This window comes from Phasianus colchicus, chromosome 25, assembly GCF_987193195.1.
Source record: "Phasianus colchicus chromosome 25, bPhaCol1.hap1.1, whole genome shotgun sequence".
In the NCBI taxonomy this organism is placed as follows: Eukaryota; Metazoa; Chordata; class Aves; order Galliformes; family Phasianidae; genus Phasianus; species Phasianus colchicus.
Genome location: NC_143460.1, coordinates 2,343,417 through 2,364,594, shown reverse-complemented (window position 1 = coordinate 2,364,594; position 21,178 = coordinate 2,343,417). Strand labels below are relative to the sequence as shown.

At 46.9% G+C, this 21,178-nt stretch overlaps 1 protein-coding gene across 1 annotated transcript in view; it reads right to left on the bottom strand.

Annotated features, from left to right (window-relative positions):
- SYT6 (synaptotagmin 6) overlaps window positions 1–14,793 on the bottom strand; it is a 29,344-nt gene extending 14,551 nt beyond the window's left edge. The window contains exons 1-2 of the mRNA XM_031605965.2: window positions 14,417–14,793; window positions 1,429–1,765 (exon numbers count right to left, since the gene is read on the bottom strand). Coding sequence (XP_031461825.1) covers window positions 1,429–1,765; window positions 14,417–14,567 — 488 coding nt within the window. The 5' untranslated portion in view covers window positions 14,568–14,793. The remainder of the gene's footprint in view (window positions 1–1,428; window positions 1,766–14,416) is intronic.
- Window positions 14,794–21,178: the final 6,385 nt, after the last annotated feature.

The window sequence follows — 21,178 nt, the reverse complement described above, 5'->3', positions numbered from 1 at the left end:
GTTCTTACAGTTCCCAGACACTGGCACCAGGATACCCCAGGGGGTGGAAAAAATAGCAGAGCTTTTAAAGTAAGAGACATATTGCCAGCTCAGAAAGTTCGGTTTTGTTCTGGGTATTGTTGCTTCCAAACTTCTCCAACGGAGAAATTTTCTCATTGAGAAATGATAGATAATTCTTGACAGATAGAAATGCACAGCCTCATCTGGAAGTTGTCCCTTGCCTTGAGCTCCCCTTCAGCACAAGTAAAATGTTACATAAGCAAAGCTTTATCTAAGCGAAGCATAAACTCTTTCTGCAGACTCGTGGCATCACTGCAGACTAACCAGTGTGTGCAGAACATGCATGGAGTTATTTAACCATGCCAGGAACTCGTGCAGTTGCAGCATTAGCTCCAGGAACTCACTCTTCTTTGGAAGTTTCCTCGTGGGCATCCTGGCTGGGGCTGAGAGACACAAAACCCAAAAGCATGAGGGTGTTCCCCAGTGTCCCTGAGTCTGTCTGTAGCTCCTATTGCATGAGAAAGTGGCTTTGACACCTTGCCACGCACAGCCCAGTCCTGCTTCTATTGCCTCGACTCAGACAGGCTGACTTTTTGCCTTCTCTCTTATAAGGGTACGGCAGAAGCAGAGTGTGTGTGCACGACAATCAGCTGTGAAAAACCAAAGAGCACGCACACGAATTGCAGGTGGCACGGCGTTGGTTTTGGACGCCAGCTTCTTGGAGCAGAAGGCTGAGCTCTGTGCCCTGCTCGCCCTGCAGCCAATTTTCTGAGCAAAGGCTGCTTTCACAATTGTTCTGTCTTACACATCACAGCCACGGCCAAGGCAAGCAGAAGTGCTGGGATGCAGCCAGGCCCTGCTCTCACTGCTTCCTGCCCTACTTTCACGGCCGTCTGTGTCAAGCAAGAAGTACCGTAATTCTCAGTGTTGTTGCAGAGGTGTCCCAAGGTTCATACAGTCTTATTCCAAATTTAAGGAGCGTGGGGCTGGAACCTCCACCCCTGGCTGACAGATGCTCATTGATCACCAGCACTGAACGCAGCCAGGGAGCAGTACGTCGATTCTGCTGATCTAATTGTTGCTGCAATGAGCCGCATAAACAAGAGAGAGCAAAAAGGTCTAATTCTGTCTGACCGTATCCCATCATTGATACTCCAGCCTGCTGCATGTGTTGTAACAAAATTAAAGTGGCCAAAGCATGCTGACAGCTAGACACAATGAGGGCAAGTCACGTTAATAAGGATTGAAGCCTTTAATTTTTTTTTAAAGAGCCCACCATCAGCCAGTCCTAATTGGTTAATGGCCAATTTTAGAGCTTAATCCAGCATGTCGGTGGGTGTGCTTTCCCCAGGCCATCAGAACCTTGGGCTCCATTACACACTTCTCCCTCCCAACTGGTTTCCATGGGGCTTAGCATCCCCAGCTCACCTGGTGGATGATGCAGGTTCTGTTGTTTGCCTCTGGATCCGCGTGCGCCGCAGGATGTGGTCCTTCATGGACATCTGCACCTCTGCAGGGATGTCTGGTGACGTGTGGCTGATTTTCACAGCTGCCTCCAGGAAGCTGATGGTGCCCGTGTCCTGGAGCTTGTCTGCCATGTTCTCCTTATTGCAGTCTGCCTCGCTCTGCAAGACGGCCAGGTTAGAAGAAAGGGCCTTGTTCCTCCAGGGAACCCAGCACAGCTTCCAAAAGAGAAACAGAAAAACTGCCACCAGGGCCAGTCCACACACAATAACTATCACTGCAAGGAGGCTGACGGAGAGCTCTACAGGGGGAGAGAAGGCAACAGTGACAGGGAGCGGGAGGAGTGGGAAAGGAGAAAAGAAAAGAGAGATGGTGAGAAAGCCATAAGCAAAGGGAAGAAGTGATCCAACCTGACTTATATCAGCCTATTGGAGAGCTCTCAGCTGGTTCTGCACACGAGAGCCAAACCCAAGTGAACGTCCCAAGATCACTGCCTTCTCCAAGCACATCTGTGGAGAAAAGGACACCTCCAGATAGGTAAAATTATTAAGTTTTATACTATGGTGGTGAGCTTGGCTACAAAACACCCCCTTCGCTTTCTTTTGTGGTACTGGCATACAACTGATCCTCAAAGCAAGCAGAATTTTGGAACTGAATGAGAGAAAAGCACGTTCCATTGGCATCATCCATTTTGCTTCTTAATGCAGGTTGCATTAAGCAACATCCTCAGTCTACCTGCCACGGTCCTGGAAGCAGACTGTTGTACCATTAACACTCACTTCTTGCCCAGCTGCACCCAGAAGGAACATAAGGAAATAAAGAAAATAACTAAAAAATCACAAGTTGCTGATGCAGTGAAATCAAATATAGAAGGAGACGGCATAGAAAGTACTACACACGTTTTTCCTTGTTCTGAATAGCACAGAAGCTGTGTATGTTCTCTGCTTTTCTGAGTCATTTTCCACCTCACACTTTATGTATTTCAGCCCCTCAGTCTTTTCTGGAGTGAAAGATTTTCCATTCCTATGAGTGAAGAATCAGGGAAAAAAAGATCCTGTACATATATAAATATATATATAAATGTGTGCTGAGAAATGATTCACACCAATTCACAAGGAGAAAATATTGGCTACTTTAAATTCCTCTCTTAGAGTGTTTTCATCCCCAGGTTCCCACTCAAACCATAATTCCAAGTGTTTGAAATACACAACCATATCAGTCCCTGGAGATGAAGACAAGTTCTGTACTGAAATCAGGCCCACAGTGTCAGGATTGGAGAAGATTCTGTTACAGATTGCTTTGAGCTCAAGGAAAATTCCCTGCTTGCCTGCAGTGCCCAGCAATGCTGTACTCCTAACTTAGGTAAGTGTGAGTCAGGACAGATAGGAAAGGAAAGAAAGGACTTAATGCAAACATCCAAGCTCTCCCATGAGCTCTAAGAAATGCTTGGAAAAAAAAAAAAATGCATTTAAAGCCCATGTCTCTCAAAATTCATCCTTACTGGGCAGCTCATAGCTCTCAGCACAGAATCTGGGAGACCACATCTGTGCATCACCGTATCCACTGTCACATTCCTTCCTGACATCTGCTTTATCTTCACCAGAAGTCACGAGAGGGCTCACGTCAAGTGCAAATTCACAAAGAGCTTAAGGCAAAGCTTCTGAATGCCCCCGGGTTCTGTGCCTCGAAAGGAAGGGATGGAAGCTGCCAGCAGGTGCAGGTGGAAAGGATGAATGCTGTCCACAAGTTCTGCAAGCAGCTTTCCCTCTTTCATTCACAGCCTCCTGTGCAGCTCAGATTGCACCATTCATATTCTGCTGTGGTTCCAGGATAGAAATGCATACCAGAATAAATAGGTCCTGTTTATTCAATAATAAATAGGATTGTACCAGTCAGCAGTGGAGCTTCCACAGAGATTTGGCTAAATGAGTTCTCAGCACGGCAATGAGCACAAAGGTACCACTTTCCTTTGTTTAGGGATAAGTCCTGGAGTTGTGCCCAGGTTGCTCAAACAGCCAAGAAGAAAAACTTAAGAATCCAGACTCATAGCAAAGACTTCTGCCCTTCCTCTTCTGACTTCTTCCTCTGCATACAGGTTTTAGAAATTCAGTCATCTTTTCCAGTGCCACTCCTCAAATCCTTGTAAGCTGCCCATGGGCTGAGCCTGGACCAAATCTCAGAGCATCCCAAATGGGATGGGATTCCAGGGCTCAGTGTCTGAGATTTACTTGGTGAATACTCTAAGAGCCTCATAAAAGTATTCATACAAAAATCCAGCAGCCCAGCAGGAACGTTTTGAGGATCAAGCTGCTTTGCAGATTTAACTTCAGCAACTGCTTTGTCAGCAAGCTGCAACTGATATCATGAGCCCTCGCTTGGATATTCATCCTTTCCAGTTATTTAAATGTACTGTGTGAGCTGTTACAAAGGAAACAGTCGCAATGCAGAGTCTATCACTGCTGGAAGTGACAGAAAAGTTCACCTTAAGATACTTCTCCCCATTCCAAGAAGTTACGCAGCACCCATCAATCTGCCAACACCCCCCACTCTTGACGTGAAAACATCCCGAAGATGTTAACCCAAAAAAACCTGTTGCCAGTTTGAGAAAGATCGCAGTCCCCATCACCTTCTGCTGATCTGCTGTTCATAATGCATTTGACAGGATTCACGGATATTTTTATGCATGACCTCCCACTCCTGCCTCTGACAGCTCACATAAAGCACAAGTGGAAGGGATTGAGATTTTACAGACATTCTTTAAGCAATTGCCTGTGAGGGATATTGGTTTATCTGAAGATGGCATTAAATCCCCCAGGACTTATCCCTGACCTATTAGACTTTCGTATCAGTTGGATGGAGCTGACCTTAATTGATTTAATGAGCTTTCTCCTGTGGATCTGAAAATATCAATTACTTTAATAAATACCTGGTGTTCAAAATGTTATGCCTTAAATGTCCTCTAACTTACAGCAAGCTTCACCACAATCTTTCCCACATCAGGATAACCTGGAAAAGGCTCCTTTCAGATGGGAATGAGCTTTACTTTAATTGAGCCACAGATTCCCCATCAGAGTAGTTCAATGCTGAGTTTAACAACGTGATTAGAAGAGGCTGTTACCAAAGAGCATACCTCATTTGTGTTCAATGGCATTAAGGATATGGAGAAATAGAGTTTTCTGAAACAGAAAGCCATTTGCTGGCAGGACTTACACAGCCATATCCACAGGAATGCCCACACTACTCATTATCTTTGCTCTGCTTTCCTTTAGTGACCAGGGGGAATGATTTCTGTTACAGGAGAATGCCAGCAGTACCTGGGTGGCCAATGCTAAGCCATCATTTATCACCACTTACACAATGGGAGGTACCATTAAACACGAAATCTGAGTCAACTGAGGCTCCAGCCTCCCACACCTGCAGCCTAGCATAAGAAAATAATGAACTAAAGTCTTCAGAGACAGCACAAAGCAGCTTAGGCCAACATGCTGCAAAAACAACACTGCTCTTTTGCTTTCGTGCATCTTGATACCGAGCCTTAGAGCAAAGTCCATAGGATGACTCCAAAATACAAAGCATCAGAGAAGGTCACAGCTTTCTTCTGCACTCCTCCTGCCTTTCAAACAAAGCATGAGACAGCCCAGGGCAGAATGAAAGGACAGCACAGTAATTTAAAACTTTGAAGCTAAAAGCAAATTTAAGAAAGGGAAATCCTTTCTTGGTTATCCAAGCTCCTTTCCTTGCACTCCAAAGGCATCTCATTAGCAAAAGCATCCCTTTTGTTTCATCTTGGATGGAACTAATTAAGAGAACATCGTGGAACCACGACTCCACTTTATAGCTCAGATGACTTCACAGTACCCTGCCTGAGTTACCAAAGGGGATAATTAGCAACATCCAAACAGAAAATGATTAATAATATGACAAAGCTGTGATAAAAACAGCCTATTAACTGCAAGACAATACATGTCTTCTTTTGGCTGACTGTTAATACTCAGAAGTAGCTGCACTGATATTAAGGAGATGCACAGATAACTCTGTGTTTCATGTGAAAAGTTGTGTTTAATATCTCAGAAGATGCAATTTAGCTTTTCTTCCTCCCACTCCCCATCGAGAAAACAAAACATGTGGGACAGCTCTCACATCCCAGTAATCATCAGTCATTCCAGCAGCTGTTGGGCTTGAACAAAGTTTGAGCTGAAAGCTTAAGGGTCCAACAGACACCTTTCCTGTGCACATTTCTGACTGGTAAGCTTCCCAGTAGCTAATGGAAAACCTCAGAGTCAGGGAAAGCTCTCCCTGGTTTATTTCCCACTGAAAAAAACAAACATCACTTAGGATCTCCCTTCTTGCCACAGCAGATGCTGCCTGGAAAAGCAGTCATGGGAGCACAGGGAAGGTGAGGGTGATGGTGTACCTTCACCTTGTCTCTGCTACCTGCACAGCTGGTCTTCCAGAATCATGTTTTGGCCATTGCTCGTACCACGTCAGCAGGCATTTCCAGGCTTCTCCGCCCATTTTTGCCACAGTTTTCTATCACAAAGGGCTTGTGGGAATGAGAATATATCTTTCTATTTCTATGCTTTGTAGAAATCAGGCGTTCAGATGTTGGATTAGTGTGAGAGTTATTGCTGGAAGAGAATGCAAGGAGCTCTGGGGCTACAACAGAGCACATGAGGCACTCACCGACTGCTAATCTAATTTGTGTGTCATTGAGAAGCATAAGCAATGTAAATCTGATGGGCTGAGGCTTGGAAATTGGACATGAGAAACTGTGGTGAGCCTCAGCTACCTGGCCTGGGGAGCTGGAGGGGAAGCACATGATGACAGCAGGGGAAAAGGAAGAAGTCTCCATTCAATCCTGGCTATGGATATGTTTATTCAGCAATGCTGTTCAGCTTTGAAGCTTTACAGAGCTCCAAAGGAGCAGGGAATGGATGGAACAGAAACCGAACGCCAGGGCAGCAATGCTACACAGCATCCAGCAGCAGCACAGCTAGAGACAAAATAGGAACTGCAACAGAGCAAAGGAACAGCCCCTTTGGGACCAGCGCTCAGAACAGAACACAGAAGGCACCAAGGAGCAAAGCAGCAAGCGGAGCACTTTGCAACAGGAATTTTGAGATGGAAACGGGCTGCCTTATGAATTGTAAAATGCTGAGTTTGATGAGAGAGGTGATCCGCAGTGCAGTGCTGCTCTCAGCCAGCTCCTTCTTCCCTCCTCAAGCATGCCACAGGCGTGGGAATCTTGACAGAGCAAATAATAGAGAGCAGACCATTCCTGGCACCCACCAGCTGCAAGCAGCTCTTTGACAGAGCCCGCAGCTGAGTGTGCACTGGGGTCTGCAGAAAGCATCAGCGAGAGGTAATCATTGCAAGCCTGTCACCAGCTGCCTCTGCTGGTTGGGAGCATGCCCAGCGTGCCATTGCTCTGCTGGATGTGTTCATTGTCACATCTGCAGGTCCACTCGCTGCCATTTGGGTGTCATCTGAAACTCAGCAACACCTCTTGATTTATTGGCTATATTCCCTAGGCAGCTATGAGCTCTGGGATAATGTCCTGAAATATTTGTGGGCCGGAGGAGGCATTAACAGCTGTCACTTCAAAGTCTAACTGCTGCCAATTCGCTTTTCACAGGTAGCCAGCAGCAGAGATGCGTTGTGAAGCAGTGCAGCAGGAGCTTAAACAGCACAGAGAGCAACGGTGCAGCAGTTAGGGATGGGAAGAGATCCCAACGAATTCTCAGCAGATTTTCAGGGATCGGCTCAGAGAACAGTTATGGATGAGCAGAGCTTTTCTCATCCTTCAGACGTTACCTAATGCTGAGCAGCCCCACAAAGAACCCATCAGGCAGCAGCACCCCACGAGCACCAGGCAACCAAAGGCATCCCTTGTGCCTGCATGGGTTACCAGTCCCTCCAAACTGCTTCTATCCTAGGAGCAGCCTGAGCAATAGGAACACATGTAAGCTGTCACCTACTGCTCTCTCTGCACCTTCTGGCACTCTGCTTTGACTGTGAGGAGCTTGGCTGCTTGTCAGGTTTCTTTAGAGAGGCAGGCAGCACTGCCCAGCCTGAGGGCATGCAGCATCCTTACAGCATGTGAGAGAGGAATATGAAGGGACACAGAAATATTCACTACTGTGACCAGTCTGGAAAGAAACAAATCAGTGTGATAATAAAAAAAAATTCACCGATTATCCTTTTTGACTGCCTACTGCAGCACAATCCTAGGAAATACCAATGGCTCTGGAACACCAACTCCTCACAATACCCCCTTCAAAGCTCTGCAGATCCCACCTTCCTCCTGCAAGCAGCAAAAAGAGGTTCATTGTATTCATGCTCTTCCTCCATTCTGGGACAGTGGGCATCTCTATGGGACAGTGGGCATCTCTATCAGCTTCCAGCAGCTTCTTCCTGCACCCAGAGGCTCTGCAGGAGCTCAGCCAGAGTCTGCCTACCTTACCTGCACATCACTGCTGCCTAAAGAGAAGGGAAGGACAGAGATGGAAGGCTCTCACTGCCTGTGCTGAAGTTTCAGTGAGATAGAGAAAACTTCTTAAAAATTAATTCGCTGCTACCACAGGGTTCCTGCCACACCAGAGCTTATTGGAATGCAAACTATCAGCTTCAAAGGCAAGGATGAATCAGAAGCTATTTTGAGAGTAATTATATAAGATTATAAAATTCAAAATATTTCATTCTCACACATTCAATGCGAAGACAACCTGCTTCAAAAGGAGACCTTGGGGGGAGCCCTTGTCCCAAGCAATTGCAATCCATGGTCCAAGCACTGACCAGTTCCAGCCCAACAAAACTTCCTATGTTAAGCAGTGCTGGGGTTTTGTTCAGCACCTTCTGCAGTCCTTCAGGAGATGCAGTTCTGTAGCTGGGAGAGCAGCAGCAGCTGTGAGACATGGGCAACTGGATGAGGCTGTCAGAAAGGTCTGAGGATCCAGCACAACGCCTGCATGAGACCTGGATTTTCCCTCCAGACTGCACCAAACGAAAGCTTTTTGCTGAAACTTTGCTGAAAGAAGGGGAATTTGAGCTGCCAGCAACGTGGCACTTCTGCAATAAAAGTGACCCAAAGAAACAAAAGGAAAAATTTCTCCAAACTGAAGGAAGCATCTCCCAGTGACTTCAGTTGCTTCGTGTCTTAATCAGCTGTTCTCTGGAGTATTATAAATGAGATAGTAACAGTTGTCACTGCTTTATGCCTAACTGATGACAATCTAATGAACTACTTATAAGCCACGCTGCATGCAGTTACAGTCCATGGCTGTGTGCTGATCCCATGACAGTTCATCACTGTGTGCTGTAGCAACGTCTGTGAATGACTCGGTAGCACTGAACACACGTGTGCTCCCTGAGCACTGAGCTGTCACAGGAGTGCACGCATTTCTTTGCAGCAGTTGCAAACATGCACAGAAAACGAGCGATACATCACCAGAGACAGCCGTGTGCTAGGATGTCTGGCAGTTGTTATCGAATGAAAGCAAATATTCTGGCAATGGATGTCCTCCTAATGATGTTTCTGAAAGGGTTTGTATGTGCAGAGCTTCTGGCATCACTCCTTCAGTCTTCGCTGCACATTTTTCTGCCTTGTTAAATAGGAATCTGCTACATTACAAACTGAACTAAACACGAGGGTGGCCTTAATTAGTGGCTGCACCGTTCAGGTAAGTTTCTTTTCTCCATAGAGAATTCAGCATACAGCCACTCCAGATGCCCCCTCGCTGTCTCTCCAGGATGCCATTTTGCACTGTGCAAGTATAATTAATGACAGTGCATGGCAGAAACACATCTCTCCCAAACCACTGCCATCATAAATGACTGCTGTGTGTGCGAGTCCACTGGAGTGAAGCTGTAAGGACTGCAACAGACAGGCATCCTGTGATATACAGACAGGAAGAAAAGAGTGCATTATTGCACCTGAAGAAGAAATAAATAGCAAAGCCAGATGAAGCTGCTTAAGCAACATCAGATGAGCGCCGTATGTCCTAAGGAAAATGAGCGTACTGAAAAATGTGAACAGTGAGAGGAGGAAAGAGGTAAAGCACGCAAGGATAGCAGAAACTACAGCTAAACGAAATTTGTATCAGGGCTGGGGTGGGGTATGGTGCTGGTTTTCATCTCCAAAAACTAAGTGTGCACACAAGACTATGTGAACATGGTTTGTGCAGCAGGCCATACCCACAGTGCTGGTATGATCCCAGCACAGCTGTCCAGCAACAAACACCTGCAAACAAAAGCATCAGCTTCTCAGGATCCTCCTGCAAAGCAGTGGAGACAGACAGGGTAAGGATATGCCCTGATTTGAACCAGCTGAAAGCACATGCTTGCTTTCCCTGAAGCATAGGGAGAATGCTGATAGCGAAAGAAAACATTCCAAAGGGAGAGACAGCAACCTTTAAAGCAAAGGGCTGTTAAGGAAAAGAGGCTCTATATTATGGAAAAGAAAAAAAAAAAAAAGAAAAATAGAAGAAAGTAACTTCAGAAATGTGGACTTACCAAGGAGGCAGCTGGTCTCCAGCTCAGTCCGCCGCCACTGCCCTCAGCCTGCTCACACTCCCAATTAACACCAGCAGCAATCTGGCTGCCTGTTTCTATGGAGTTTCAGATCCCCATCCCTGACTATGCATGAGGCGACTGCAGCAGCGCAGGAACAGCTCTGAGGTCCGCAAAAAAACTACAAACACACTCAGACTCCCCGACTGCTTCAGGAACGAACCAACCAGCAGCAATTAAGCAGATTCAAGCCTCGCCGCTATGCAGAGTTACTTAGGAAGCTCGCAGGCACGCACTGCACAGCTCTGTAGTGCTGTTTGTTTACCAGGACCATTACAGCGAGCACAGAGCCAGCTGTGAAGTCCCAAAGCTACACACCAAACACATAAACATATTCATAGACAAACCATACTATCAATTTCCCCTTGATTTATGCTGCTGGTTTTGACCTTATCCTAATAGAGTGGTTTTTTTTTAAGCCTTCCTCTAGCTGCAAGGTTTGAACACGACACCTTCAGGATCAGAGCACAAACCTGTTCTGCTTGAGCTAAAGAGCAAATCTGCTGCATGCAGCCCTTGCTGGCTCTCTACCTGCTGGTGGAACAGGCACAGAGGAAGGCAAAATCCATTTTGTAAGTGCATTGCTCCGTGCTAAGAAAGATCTTTGCCCACAGGCGCTGCTCCTCACATGCTTGGCCTCCAGAGACGTAAGCCTGGATGATTAGGATTAGTTTTGCCTGGATGGCTTCAAACATGTTCACTGTTATACCACCATGTTTACTTCAAATATACTTGAACAGCGATTCAGAGAAGTGTGTTATTACAGCCAATAAGCAAAAGCAGGAATTGCCCTTATTTCACAGCTAGTGGCTCGAGGCATCCCACATCAGTGAATGGGCATGCCATCAATTTTCCATTAGTCAAGCTGCCCTATCAAGGGATATTTTTGTTTTCCCCAGAAATGTACTTCAGATGCAATTTCTCCATATAAAAATATTTGCTCCCCATCAGCATTTCTGCAACAAACCACCCCATACTGCACAGAAATTCAGCCTCTTTCCTCCCGCAGCAGGAATGCTTACAGACATGTGGGTTTTGCATTTAATAGTATTTGCAGAGTGCCAGGAGCTGCACGAGAACCGCCTGTGTCACGGAATGCAAAAAGAGCAGTTCACACAAAGGGCAAAGCAGAGTTATGGAAGGGTTAGAGCTGAAAAACCACACTGGGAAGCAGACACTCTCTTCAAGTCTCCTGTTTTCCCATTTCCCCAGCTGTTCTTTTCCTTCCTCTCACTTTGGGCCTGAGACCCCACGTCTGCACTGCACCAGGGCGTCGTGCTGAGGGCATCAGCACCCAGGGAAGGGGCTGGGGAGGATGCTCACACTGTGCTGAGCTCAGCAGGGTCTGCTGCTCACACAGCCTGCGGGGTAAAAGGCTGCAACACATCCGCACGTTGCCTCCAAAACGTTCCCGGAGAGCTCAGCAAACTCAGATCGACTGCTGCAGCTCCAGGGCACAGCAGTGATATATCCGTTTGCTTAAGGTACATCACTGCAGTGGTAAATGCTGGCTCTGTATCACAGATCTCCGCTGCCTGTAGCTCATGGCTGTCTGCTATCTGCACGCGGCATCACCGCCCAGCAGCTGAGGGTGGGCAGGGAAGAGCTGTCAGGTGCACTGAGCTGCAGGGGGGGTGAGATGGGCACAACAAAGGACACTGCCTTTGCCCAACCTCAGGGCCCACAGCCAGGAGAGCAGGGCTATTCCTGGCACTGCTGCTGACACATCACTGCAACACCTTCCTCACCCGAGAGCCTTATTTCTCAGACACACAGTGTCACTACCCAGCAGCAGCCCGCTCTGCTCCTTCATTGGTACACAATGCTGTACAGCGTGCTGGAGAAATGCTGCAGCTACATTTCTCTTATTGACTAAGTAGGGGAGCAGGCTATTACATAACCCGAAGCACAGAGAGTAGGGTAGCAACTACTTGATACACAGAGGCTCTTCTCACATCCAATTCAAAGTGCTTTCCAACAAGAGAATCGGTGCACAAAACCAGAGCTGTGCAGTCCTGTGTATTTTCACATAAACCACTCCAGTATTTTTACATCCACAGTTCTCTTCCATGGCCAGATGCAGTTCAAGAAAGTTAGTGGCACCTGGCTAATTTCTTGGTAATGCCCAGAATATACTGGGGTGCTCCTATTCACCAGCAACGTGAGCTGCACAGGGAGCCCTGACAACTCAACCTTATTCATCCATCAGCCAATAGATCTATCCAGGAGGTAAAAAACTTGCAGAGAAGTCCTTATGTGACAGTGGGACAAATTTACCCCAGCAAACATTGCATCCAGATTAGCACAGCTGTGCTGCCCAACACAGCATCCAGGGCTGCACTGCTCCTCCTCTGACCTTCCTGCTGGTGCTGAGGTGGCACCGTGTCTCAAAGTCTTATCACTGCTCGCCTGTGGTTTTTATCTGCACATTATTATGTTTAGGAGCCCACCAGATCTGAATTTAGGATTCCTGGTGACCAGTAGCAAGCTCACTTCACACAAACCTTCGGTGGTGTAACATGATGGAAAGCACAGCAATGACAGCAGAGCAGCAAGGTCCCAGGCTGCAGCAAGAGAGGATTTTTGCTCGAATGCAACAGCCACGAGCACAGAAACAAAGGAAAGAAGCTGCTTACCATGGGAAGGCCTCAAGGAGACAAGGACCTCCATCAAGATACCTTTGCCCCCACTGCCAACCCTTAAAGGTCTGGGAAGGGGTGGAGCCAGGATCTGGTCACTCAGGTGCATTGCATTGCATAGACCTGAGCTCCCTGGGTTGGCCCTGCCTTCCCACCAGGTGCTCAATCACTGCTTCAGACCATGACTTAGCATTTCTCCTACAGGTGGCAAATAGACAAAGCACAAATGCAGGTAATGAGATACACATCCAGACTGTAATGGGAAAGGTTATCTCACCAACATGCTCAATGCATCAGTTAGCACTTCCTGCAAATAGATGTGCTTTTCCTACTGGTGCAGTTTTACAACTTTGCAAAATATGGTACCTGTAGGGTACAGGCAGCATCCTCATTGCTGCCTGAGCTTAAGATGGGCCCGGGCACTTTGAGCAGAGACAGCAGAAACCACTGCCAGAGTACCCAGAGCCGTCAGCCCAGCACAGCCTGCACTGGGACAGAGGCTGAAGTATTTGCAGCTGTTAAAGCAGGATGTTGGTGTGACCTGAAAATGTGCCAATGAGGTCATTGATGGGCTGCATAAACATCTGCAGGGCCCTATCTGCCATCTCCAGGGGTGTAACAAGAACAGAAGTGGTATTTTTGCTGCACGCTCAGGAAAACATTAACTTCGTTATGAAGGTAAAAAAAAATTATAGGAAACGATGTCAAAAGTTATTTGTATTAGAGAAAAGAGCATCAGTGGATGCTGCACCTAAAGACGGTGCCAGCAGAGGTAAGAGCCCATCAGAGGATGACAAATCACACATGAAATGGAGACATTAGGTCAGGCACACGGGCCAGCAAACAGAGAGAGCCCCAGGGTGAGGTGTGCTGCTGCAGCCTCATCCCAGCAGCAGGAACAGCTGGGAGATGGCACAGTGACCCTGGGCAGGGGCTGAGGGATGACTGCACTGCTCAGCTCTGCACAGATGTCCAAGTGGGGACACAAAAGGTTTCTGAGCACTTGGAGTCAGGCTGTGAAGTCAGGCTGGGCTGATAAACCATCATGCATTGAAACCTCAAAATAAGAGTCAGCCACTTTAAAAAGAAAGCACTATACACCAGTGGTTCAGTGCACAAGCAGCTCAGGGCATGCTATCCATGATGTTAACGAGCATTAATTCGTTTGCTTGGGTTCTGCTCCTCCGTGTGAACCTGTGATGTTTGTTCCCTCTGCAAATGTCTTCAGAATTGCAGGCAAGGGCTGTTCTCTGGAAGCTGTGAGCTGAAGCATACAGGGAATTCACCACATTCCCATGCAGAAGTGCCCCTTTGCCTTTAGAGCCATACACCAGCTGCTCCTGGCCCGTGCATCACCCAGCCTGGTGAATAGAAACTCATGCAAACCCTTCCTTTTCTTGAGCTGAGATAACAATAAGCATCTCTGTCTCTTAAATAGGCATTTTATTGCTTCTCTCTTTGTATAGGAGGGAGTTGAGGTTTTTAACCAAACGAGGAACTTTCACAGAAACTTAAATTAACATCCAACCTTGCAGCTCTCCCAGTTGGGTTACACTGACTCACACCAACAGATTAATCAGCACCTGCACCAGCAGTAGAAGGCATAAAGGAAAATAACGACAGATCTGTGCCAAGACAGCTCTCCCCCAATTCCAACACTGAACTCCCCAAAGTCCCCCCCTGTGCAGGCGTTTCCCTGCTTTGGATGTTTGCAGTCCCAAGCTCACAAGACCAGAGTACTGTACCTGGCTCGGAGATGCTCAGGCTCTGGTCAGAAGGCAGAAGGAATTCCCTGCACGTGTCCAGATGCAGGGCAGGAAGGCTTTTCTTCCGGCACAGCTCAGTGATGATGTGAACTGCCTTCTGACAGCGGCTGTCATCCTCGGTGCCACTCATCTCCCAGACCGCATCCTCCGCTGTCCCCTTTCTGTCTCGGGAAATCCAACTAGGAGCACAGGCTGTGCCTCTTTCCAACAGCAGCAGTCCCACCCTTTGGCATGGCTGCACTGTGGGGTCCCACGTACCCCCAGCGCCCCGAGCTGCGGGTCGGGCTGCAGAGCCCTGTGCTGTCTGTGTGCTCCTGGCGCTCAGATTGCCTCTGAGATCAGAGATCTGTTTACTGCCAAAGAGTGTTCCAGACAAAGAACCTCCTACTAAATTCAGTTTCGTGCCCTCCATACTATGCTTTTAAAGCTGCAGCCCAGATAATTCCTTTTAACCCTTCTAAGGCTCTTTCTCTTGGTTTTCCGGGCACAGAGTTTCAAGCCCTGCTCCCAGAGCAATCTTACAAAGAAAGTGAATGCTGAAATCTGACTGAGGACAGCAAAGAAACACCGCATAAACTACTACAGCTGTTAAAGGCAGCATGGAACAAGAAGTCAGGTTTGTCTGTTAGCATCACTGACATTGCAAGCCAGCTGGAGGTGGCCATAGAGATTGAGAACATTATTGTATTCTGTAATCAGATTAAAAAAAAAAAAAAAACCAACACCAGAAACCTGTAGCATTTATTATTTCTGTTGCAATGTATTAGGCACGCCGTGCCATGCAGTAGAACCACGCTTTTGAATTGGAGAACATATTTGGCACGCATGAAGAAAGAAGCAATTCTATAACAGTCACTTACAGCTCTGTTCAGCAGAATGATTCCTTGCAGCCCGGAGCAGCACACAGATAAATCAGCAAACCAGAGAGCAAACGCTGCAGCTGCACGGGTCTCTCAGCCCCACATCACAACAGCATGTCGAGATTAATGCCACTGTGTTTATTTTGTCTGGCAATTAGTGCTGAAGTACTGTGAGCTCTCACATCATGCAAGTCCCAGGAGAAACACAGGCACCTGAGCACCCAGGAGCATCAGCCCCATAGCCTCATCTGAGGCTCCCAGAAGCTCAGGCCTGAAATTCCAGCCTGATGATCTAAAGAAGTAAACACACCATGTATGTTAGTAGCATATTTTTAGAAATACAGCTGTTGAGCTGTTGTATGATGTGATTAGTGCTTGCTTGCAAAACTGTAATAGATTTTAGGTGTTGCGAATAGTTATGGATGTAGCCTTATGGACTAGAAAGCGTGTTGTAAGGCTGTTCTGTTTGAACAGGAGTCGTTTCTTCCAGCAAAAGAAACACAATAATGAAACAACAGTGAGTAGGCTCATCAAACAGCAAAAGAAGCACGAGGCTGAGTTGTCTCGGCCCAGGAGGAGGTTGGGATGCAACACACAGACACTGAGGTGCTCCTTCCTATCCTCCTCATCTTCCAACACCCCAGTGTATATCATTAAAAGACAGGTTGCCAAACTTATTTCTATCCGAGGACGAGCAGATGTTCAGAAATAATGGCAGAGTGCTGAGTGAACAAAGGTTATGATTTTGGTACCTATAAATTACTTATGATGGGCACTCTCCTCCTGAGATGTGAAGAGAATTCATGTAGAGGGCGAGTGAGGAAGACCATGGGATGAAGGAACAGGCTGTTGGTTGGGCTGTCACAATGCTAAAAGGACGCTTGACGATAGAAGAAAGCATGGAATAGAAGACTGGAAACCTCATCAATCACTGCCTGAGATGGGCATGTGTATGTTAACTGTCTCGTGGGTAGTGCACAAATATGCACCCAGCACAGCAGCCCCTGCCTGGCAAGAGCACTTCACCTCCTAAGCACCTACCCTTCCAAAGAGTTCTGTTGCTGTGGCAACGTGTTGGAAAGCTTTTATTAAGACAGCAATATCCTGCAAATGGTCACAAAGAGACATTTTTTAATTAGACACCACCACCTCCCGGTCAGCGCTGCAGAACCCTTTGCAGCACTTTGAGACAAATACAAACAGCAAACACCAGCACCAGCCGTCCGGCTGCACCGAGCAGAGATCCCAAACTCTGCCAGGTTGGAAACTGAACCAGTAACTGGCTAGGAGCTCAACTCTGGTACAGCTTTGCATAATATTTACATGACAAACGCCCTAGAATTCCCCATCAGCGTGTTTCTAGGAAACTCAACACCCAAATGATGCCCCAAACCTGTGTTGGAGTCAAACCCACCCCCTCAGCCCTCCTCCTTCTGCAGAAGGTGCTGCAGCACATCCATGCTGTTATCAGTGACCGGGCAGAGGAACATGGCAGTCAATGTCAGGGCCCATCTTTAAAAGCTGTTTGGATGTGGTGCTCAGAGACACAATGTAATGGGGGGTGATTAGAGTTAGGGTAGTACAGTGAGGTTTGCAGTTGGGCTTGATGATTTTCAAGGCCTTTTCCAACCTGAGCAGTTCTATGGCGTGCGCTCAGCAGACACGCAGCCCGCAGCTGTGATGCAGCATAAGGACAACAGCAAAGCAAACACAGAGCGCTCTGATAAAAAGGTTAATGGTCTGATAAAAAGGTCCAATGGAGAGCTCGTAACACAAAGATCAATAACACAATTCAATTATTTGGGGGAAAAAAAAAAACACACACACACATTAATTTCGATCAGAGGTAATGCCAAGAATGTTCTTCTTTTGAATCCAGTGTTACCTTGGGTCAACCATTCACCTTCACTGACAGATCAGGATTCCGAGCTCGGGTGATGGTGACAGCAGACCCAGACCCTCCACAATTCGTTCAGGACACCAACACAGACTTTACCTGCACCTCATAACGGTGAATTTATGTCAGGTGCCCCTTTTACCATCCAACACCAGAGGATGGAGCACAGCCACCACCACCCCTGCTGTGAACAGCTGCTGTCCATACGCAGGAGTTCTCTCCAGCATTTTTGTGCTCATACAGACATAGGTTATTACTGAGATACGAAGTTTACTTCTCCCACATCTCCATCTCAGCAGTGAAGCAGAAGCACCAAATAAAGCATTGCCTCTAGCACTGAGGGAAGCAGAAAGTTTTGAATCACAGTGCAACTCTATGAATGGGAGTACAATCGATGCACACCTAATCCTGGGCTATTTGTGCTTGGAGCCTGAAAACTGCTAACTATACGTACAATTTATGTTTTCTTCAGCACATCTGGTCACATCTCTGGGAGAGTGGAGGTTTGTTTGTATTTAAGATAGTGAAATCCAGAGAAGGAGCAGCAGCATTCATTTACACCATCATTAGGATGGCATTGATTACATTCCCAGCTAATACAATAATTGGCAATGGATAGATGAAGATTCTGATCTTCTTGCCTGTAAGAATGACTCTGATTTGGATCCTTTGGCTGCACTGATGTGCTGTCTGTGTGTAAATGTTGCTGTGCTTCTTCATGTGCTGCTTTGATGTGCAGATCCGTGCTGGTGGACAAAGCAGCAAGCTGAGCAAACAGCTTCACCCAAGCTGCACGGAGAGGAGGAAGGTCCTGTTAGTCACAACAGAGCTTTAAGAATTAGTAGAAATCCAATAGCAATCATAAGAACGGGGCCCTGAACTGAGTGTGGGGAAAAAATATGAGGGAAGCTCTCCTTGAAGTGTTAAACCTGTAGAGAAGTGCCAAACATCAGCACACTGCCCGGCCCCTGGAACCTGTGGAGCATCCAGAATTCGGCCCTTCTGCTGCTAACAGTGAAGCAAAAGTGAGCAGAACCTCTCATGACAGAGAGGGCAGTCAGGCTGAGCTGCTTTCCCCAGAGAGCAATGAGTTAAAATTCTATGCAAAAAATAAAGCACGTATTGCTTCTCTGTTCCTTTCCAATCAAAATATCCCCCAAAGCAAAGGTCTCCAGGCTCCTGTTCCCATGCTGCTGAGCAATGAAGCTCCTGAAGAGCCTTCCTGGCACAAAACAATACACAAAGCAAAGGTAATGCTGCCCTCCTGCTTCTGAGCACCGCATCTCCCCTGGCTGTGCATTCACATCGGCTTTGTTGGGAGTGGTTGTTCAGTTCCAGGGCTCCTGGGGAGGAGGATGGGATAGAAACTACCATTAATGTACTGAATGACTGTTGACAGAAATAAGTTTTCAGCAGCCTGCAGTAATCGAGTGGCCTGACACTTTTAGACATTAAAAGGCTGCTGCTCTGGGTGTACCTGGAGGAGGACCAGATCGATGATAATTGGGCAGAAGATGTAACTTGGTTGGACACGTCTGCAGTCCCCCAGCAGGAGCCGGCAGCATTCCAGCAGCGCTGAGCTCAGGGGCTGCAGGACGAACAAAGTCACACTGCAGCTCTGCAGGGAGAGAAACCTCCTTCCAACAGAGGAACAAGGCAGAGCACTGCCTACGTGAGCCCACTGCCAGGCAGTGAGCGTGGCACTCCAGCAAAGCCAGGATGGAGAGAAATGAGCAAAACTAAAGCCCCCAGCTCACTGCACTCTGCTTAAGTGTGCGTGCTGACCCTGGGCTCTGGGTAACACCACACCGTGCCATGCAGGCAGCCCACAGCTGCAGGGATCAGAGCCTGAGTTTCTTCCCAAGGCAGCACTGCACTCGTTCAGTGCCAGGAGCACCCGGACGGCTGTGCTGGAGCACCCCCTGGTGACCCACAGCTCGCAGGAGGGCTGCTCACATCCCACTCTCAGCAGAAGGCAGCACGCACTCCGTGTCCCACCTCTGCTCTCAGGCAGGATGACCAGAAGAGCAGGATTTGAGCAGAGGAGCTGAAGGTTCCCAGCACATCCCTGCTTTCTCAGCGCGCATTCCCTGCTGCAATGAGCAAAATATTCATTCTGCAATGAGAGCGCGCTGCCAGCAGGACCCCAACAGAGCAGTCAGGAGGAGCACAGAATGCAGTGCTGTGCCATCTCCATCCTTCAGACACACATCTGCCCAGCAGAGCCCATTAACAGACTGCACTCGGGGTTGCTTGGAGGCAGAGATCTCCTCCAAACCAGCGGAAAAGAAAGAGGAGAAGTGATTTCCATTAGGCGTTTTGCTGAGCTTGCTGCCCCTGGGATGGGAGGACGGGTTGCTGGAGCTGCACAGGCATCAGAAAACTCATCTGCCAGCTGCAAATTGGTAACATCACAACATCGCCTCCATGTGCAAAAAAAGAAGCAGCTCAAAACTGATTTATTTTGCTAATTTAATAGAAATAACCAAAACAAACCGTTTTTCAAACAGTGCTTTAAACTGAACTAATACAGCTTCTACAGCACATTCCAGAGTAGGGAGAAGTATTTACAGGCAGCTAATGCATTAAATAACTATTTAAAGAAAACCTTCTTATTACACACTGGCAAAAAACACGGGAACAGAGCAATTAGAAACCATAACCTTGTTTTAAAAAAAGTTAAATATGATTGTTTAGGTAATACAATACCACAGAAACAGCACTTTTCTGAATAATCATATTAAACAATGAGCAATGTGTGCAAAAAAGTACCAGTAATTACTGGCAGCAAGAAATACTTGGAGAATGTCATGGACTGAACCCTTCCACGAGTAGATTTACAGGTAAAAACCAGCTCTCAGCTGAGGAATTGGGCTTATATACACATTTTGTGGTGTTCAGAATGGAGAACCTCCCCCATTGCAGGCCATGAGCACACATGCATCTATTTTTTAATGTAGCACTCGCTCTACAACAGGTCAAACTGAACTTAGAAAATTATTTTAGCATCTTCCCTTATACAAATTCAAGAAATTCTAAAGCAAGCAGCCTCGAGCTGCTTGGATCACTCATTACAAAAGGCCCAAACTGCATTTCAGGCATTTAGCAATCTGCTAATAACAAAGATACCCAAATTAAACCAGCCATTTTCAAAAACTGATTCCGTTCCAGTACATTGGAAAGCATATAAAGCTGAAAGCCCATAAGCAAACACAGGAATGAGATGGGAGAGTTGCTGTACAAGCACTGGGAGAAAATAAGAAGTTGCCATTTCTCGAGATACAGTGCATACGTTCAATCTCAAATACATCTATGTAAACTGTGCCATATATTCTTGTTATTTTTAAAAAAGTACCTCCGTTATTTACTCAAACAGCTACTTTTTAAAAAAATAGGCAACTTTCCCCTAATTTTTAAAATAAAATGCCACATTATATCAACAATAACTTCTGCACACTTGGTTTTCAAAAGCTAAGCTCGGTGATACGCACACAAACTTCCCTATAAAAGCATCATCCAAAGAAAAGGACTCTCCTGATGCTAATAGGCAACAAAGCACTTTTATTGCTTTTTTTTTTCTTTCATGGGAGTTGGGAAAACAAGGAAAAGCTGAATTCCAGCACAGCACACACAGCCCAAACGCACACAGCTCAGCCACTGAGCCAGCTCACATCACAGAGCACAGAGTTGAGCTCGTTTCAAAGACTTCTCTTCCTTCAGCCTGCAGAACTGCTCTCCAAACGCCGCCCTGATCCATTATTAAGTATGCTGACATGTCCAAGGGCCACCAGAAAAAGCAGTGGTGACATCCAAAACCAAACAGAAATCAAACCACCGAAGCTACGTGCATCGAGCAGAGCATTTCCATTCTCAAATTCTGGGGAAGATTCTTTTGTTTTTTGGATAGCAACTCAGCCTCGGTGTAAGTGTAGGCCTCTGGGCTCCATAAAAGACCTGAACCTACATAGCTGGTTAAATTAGCAC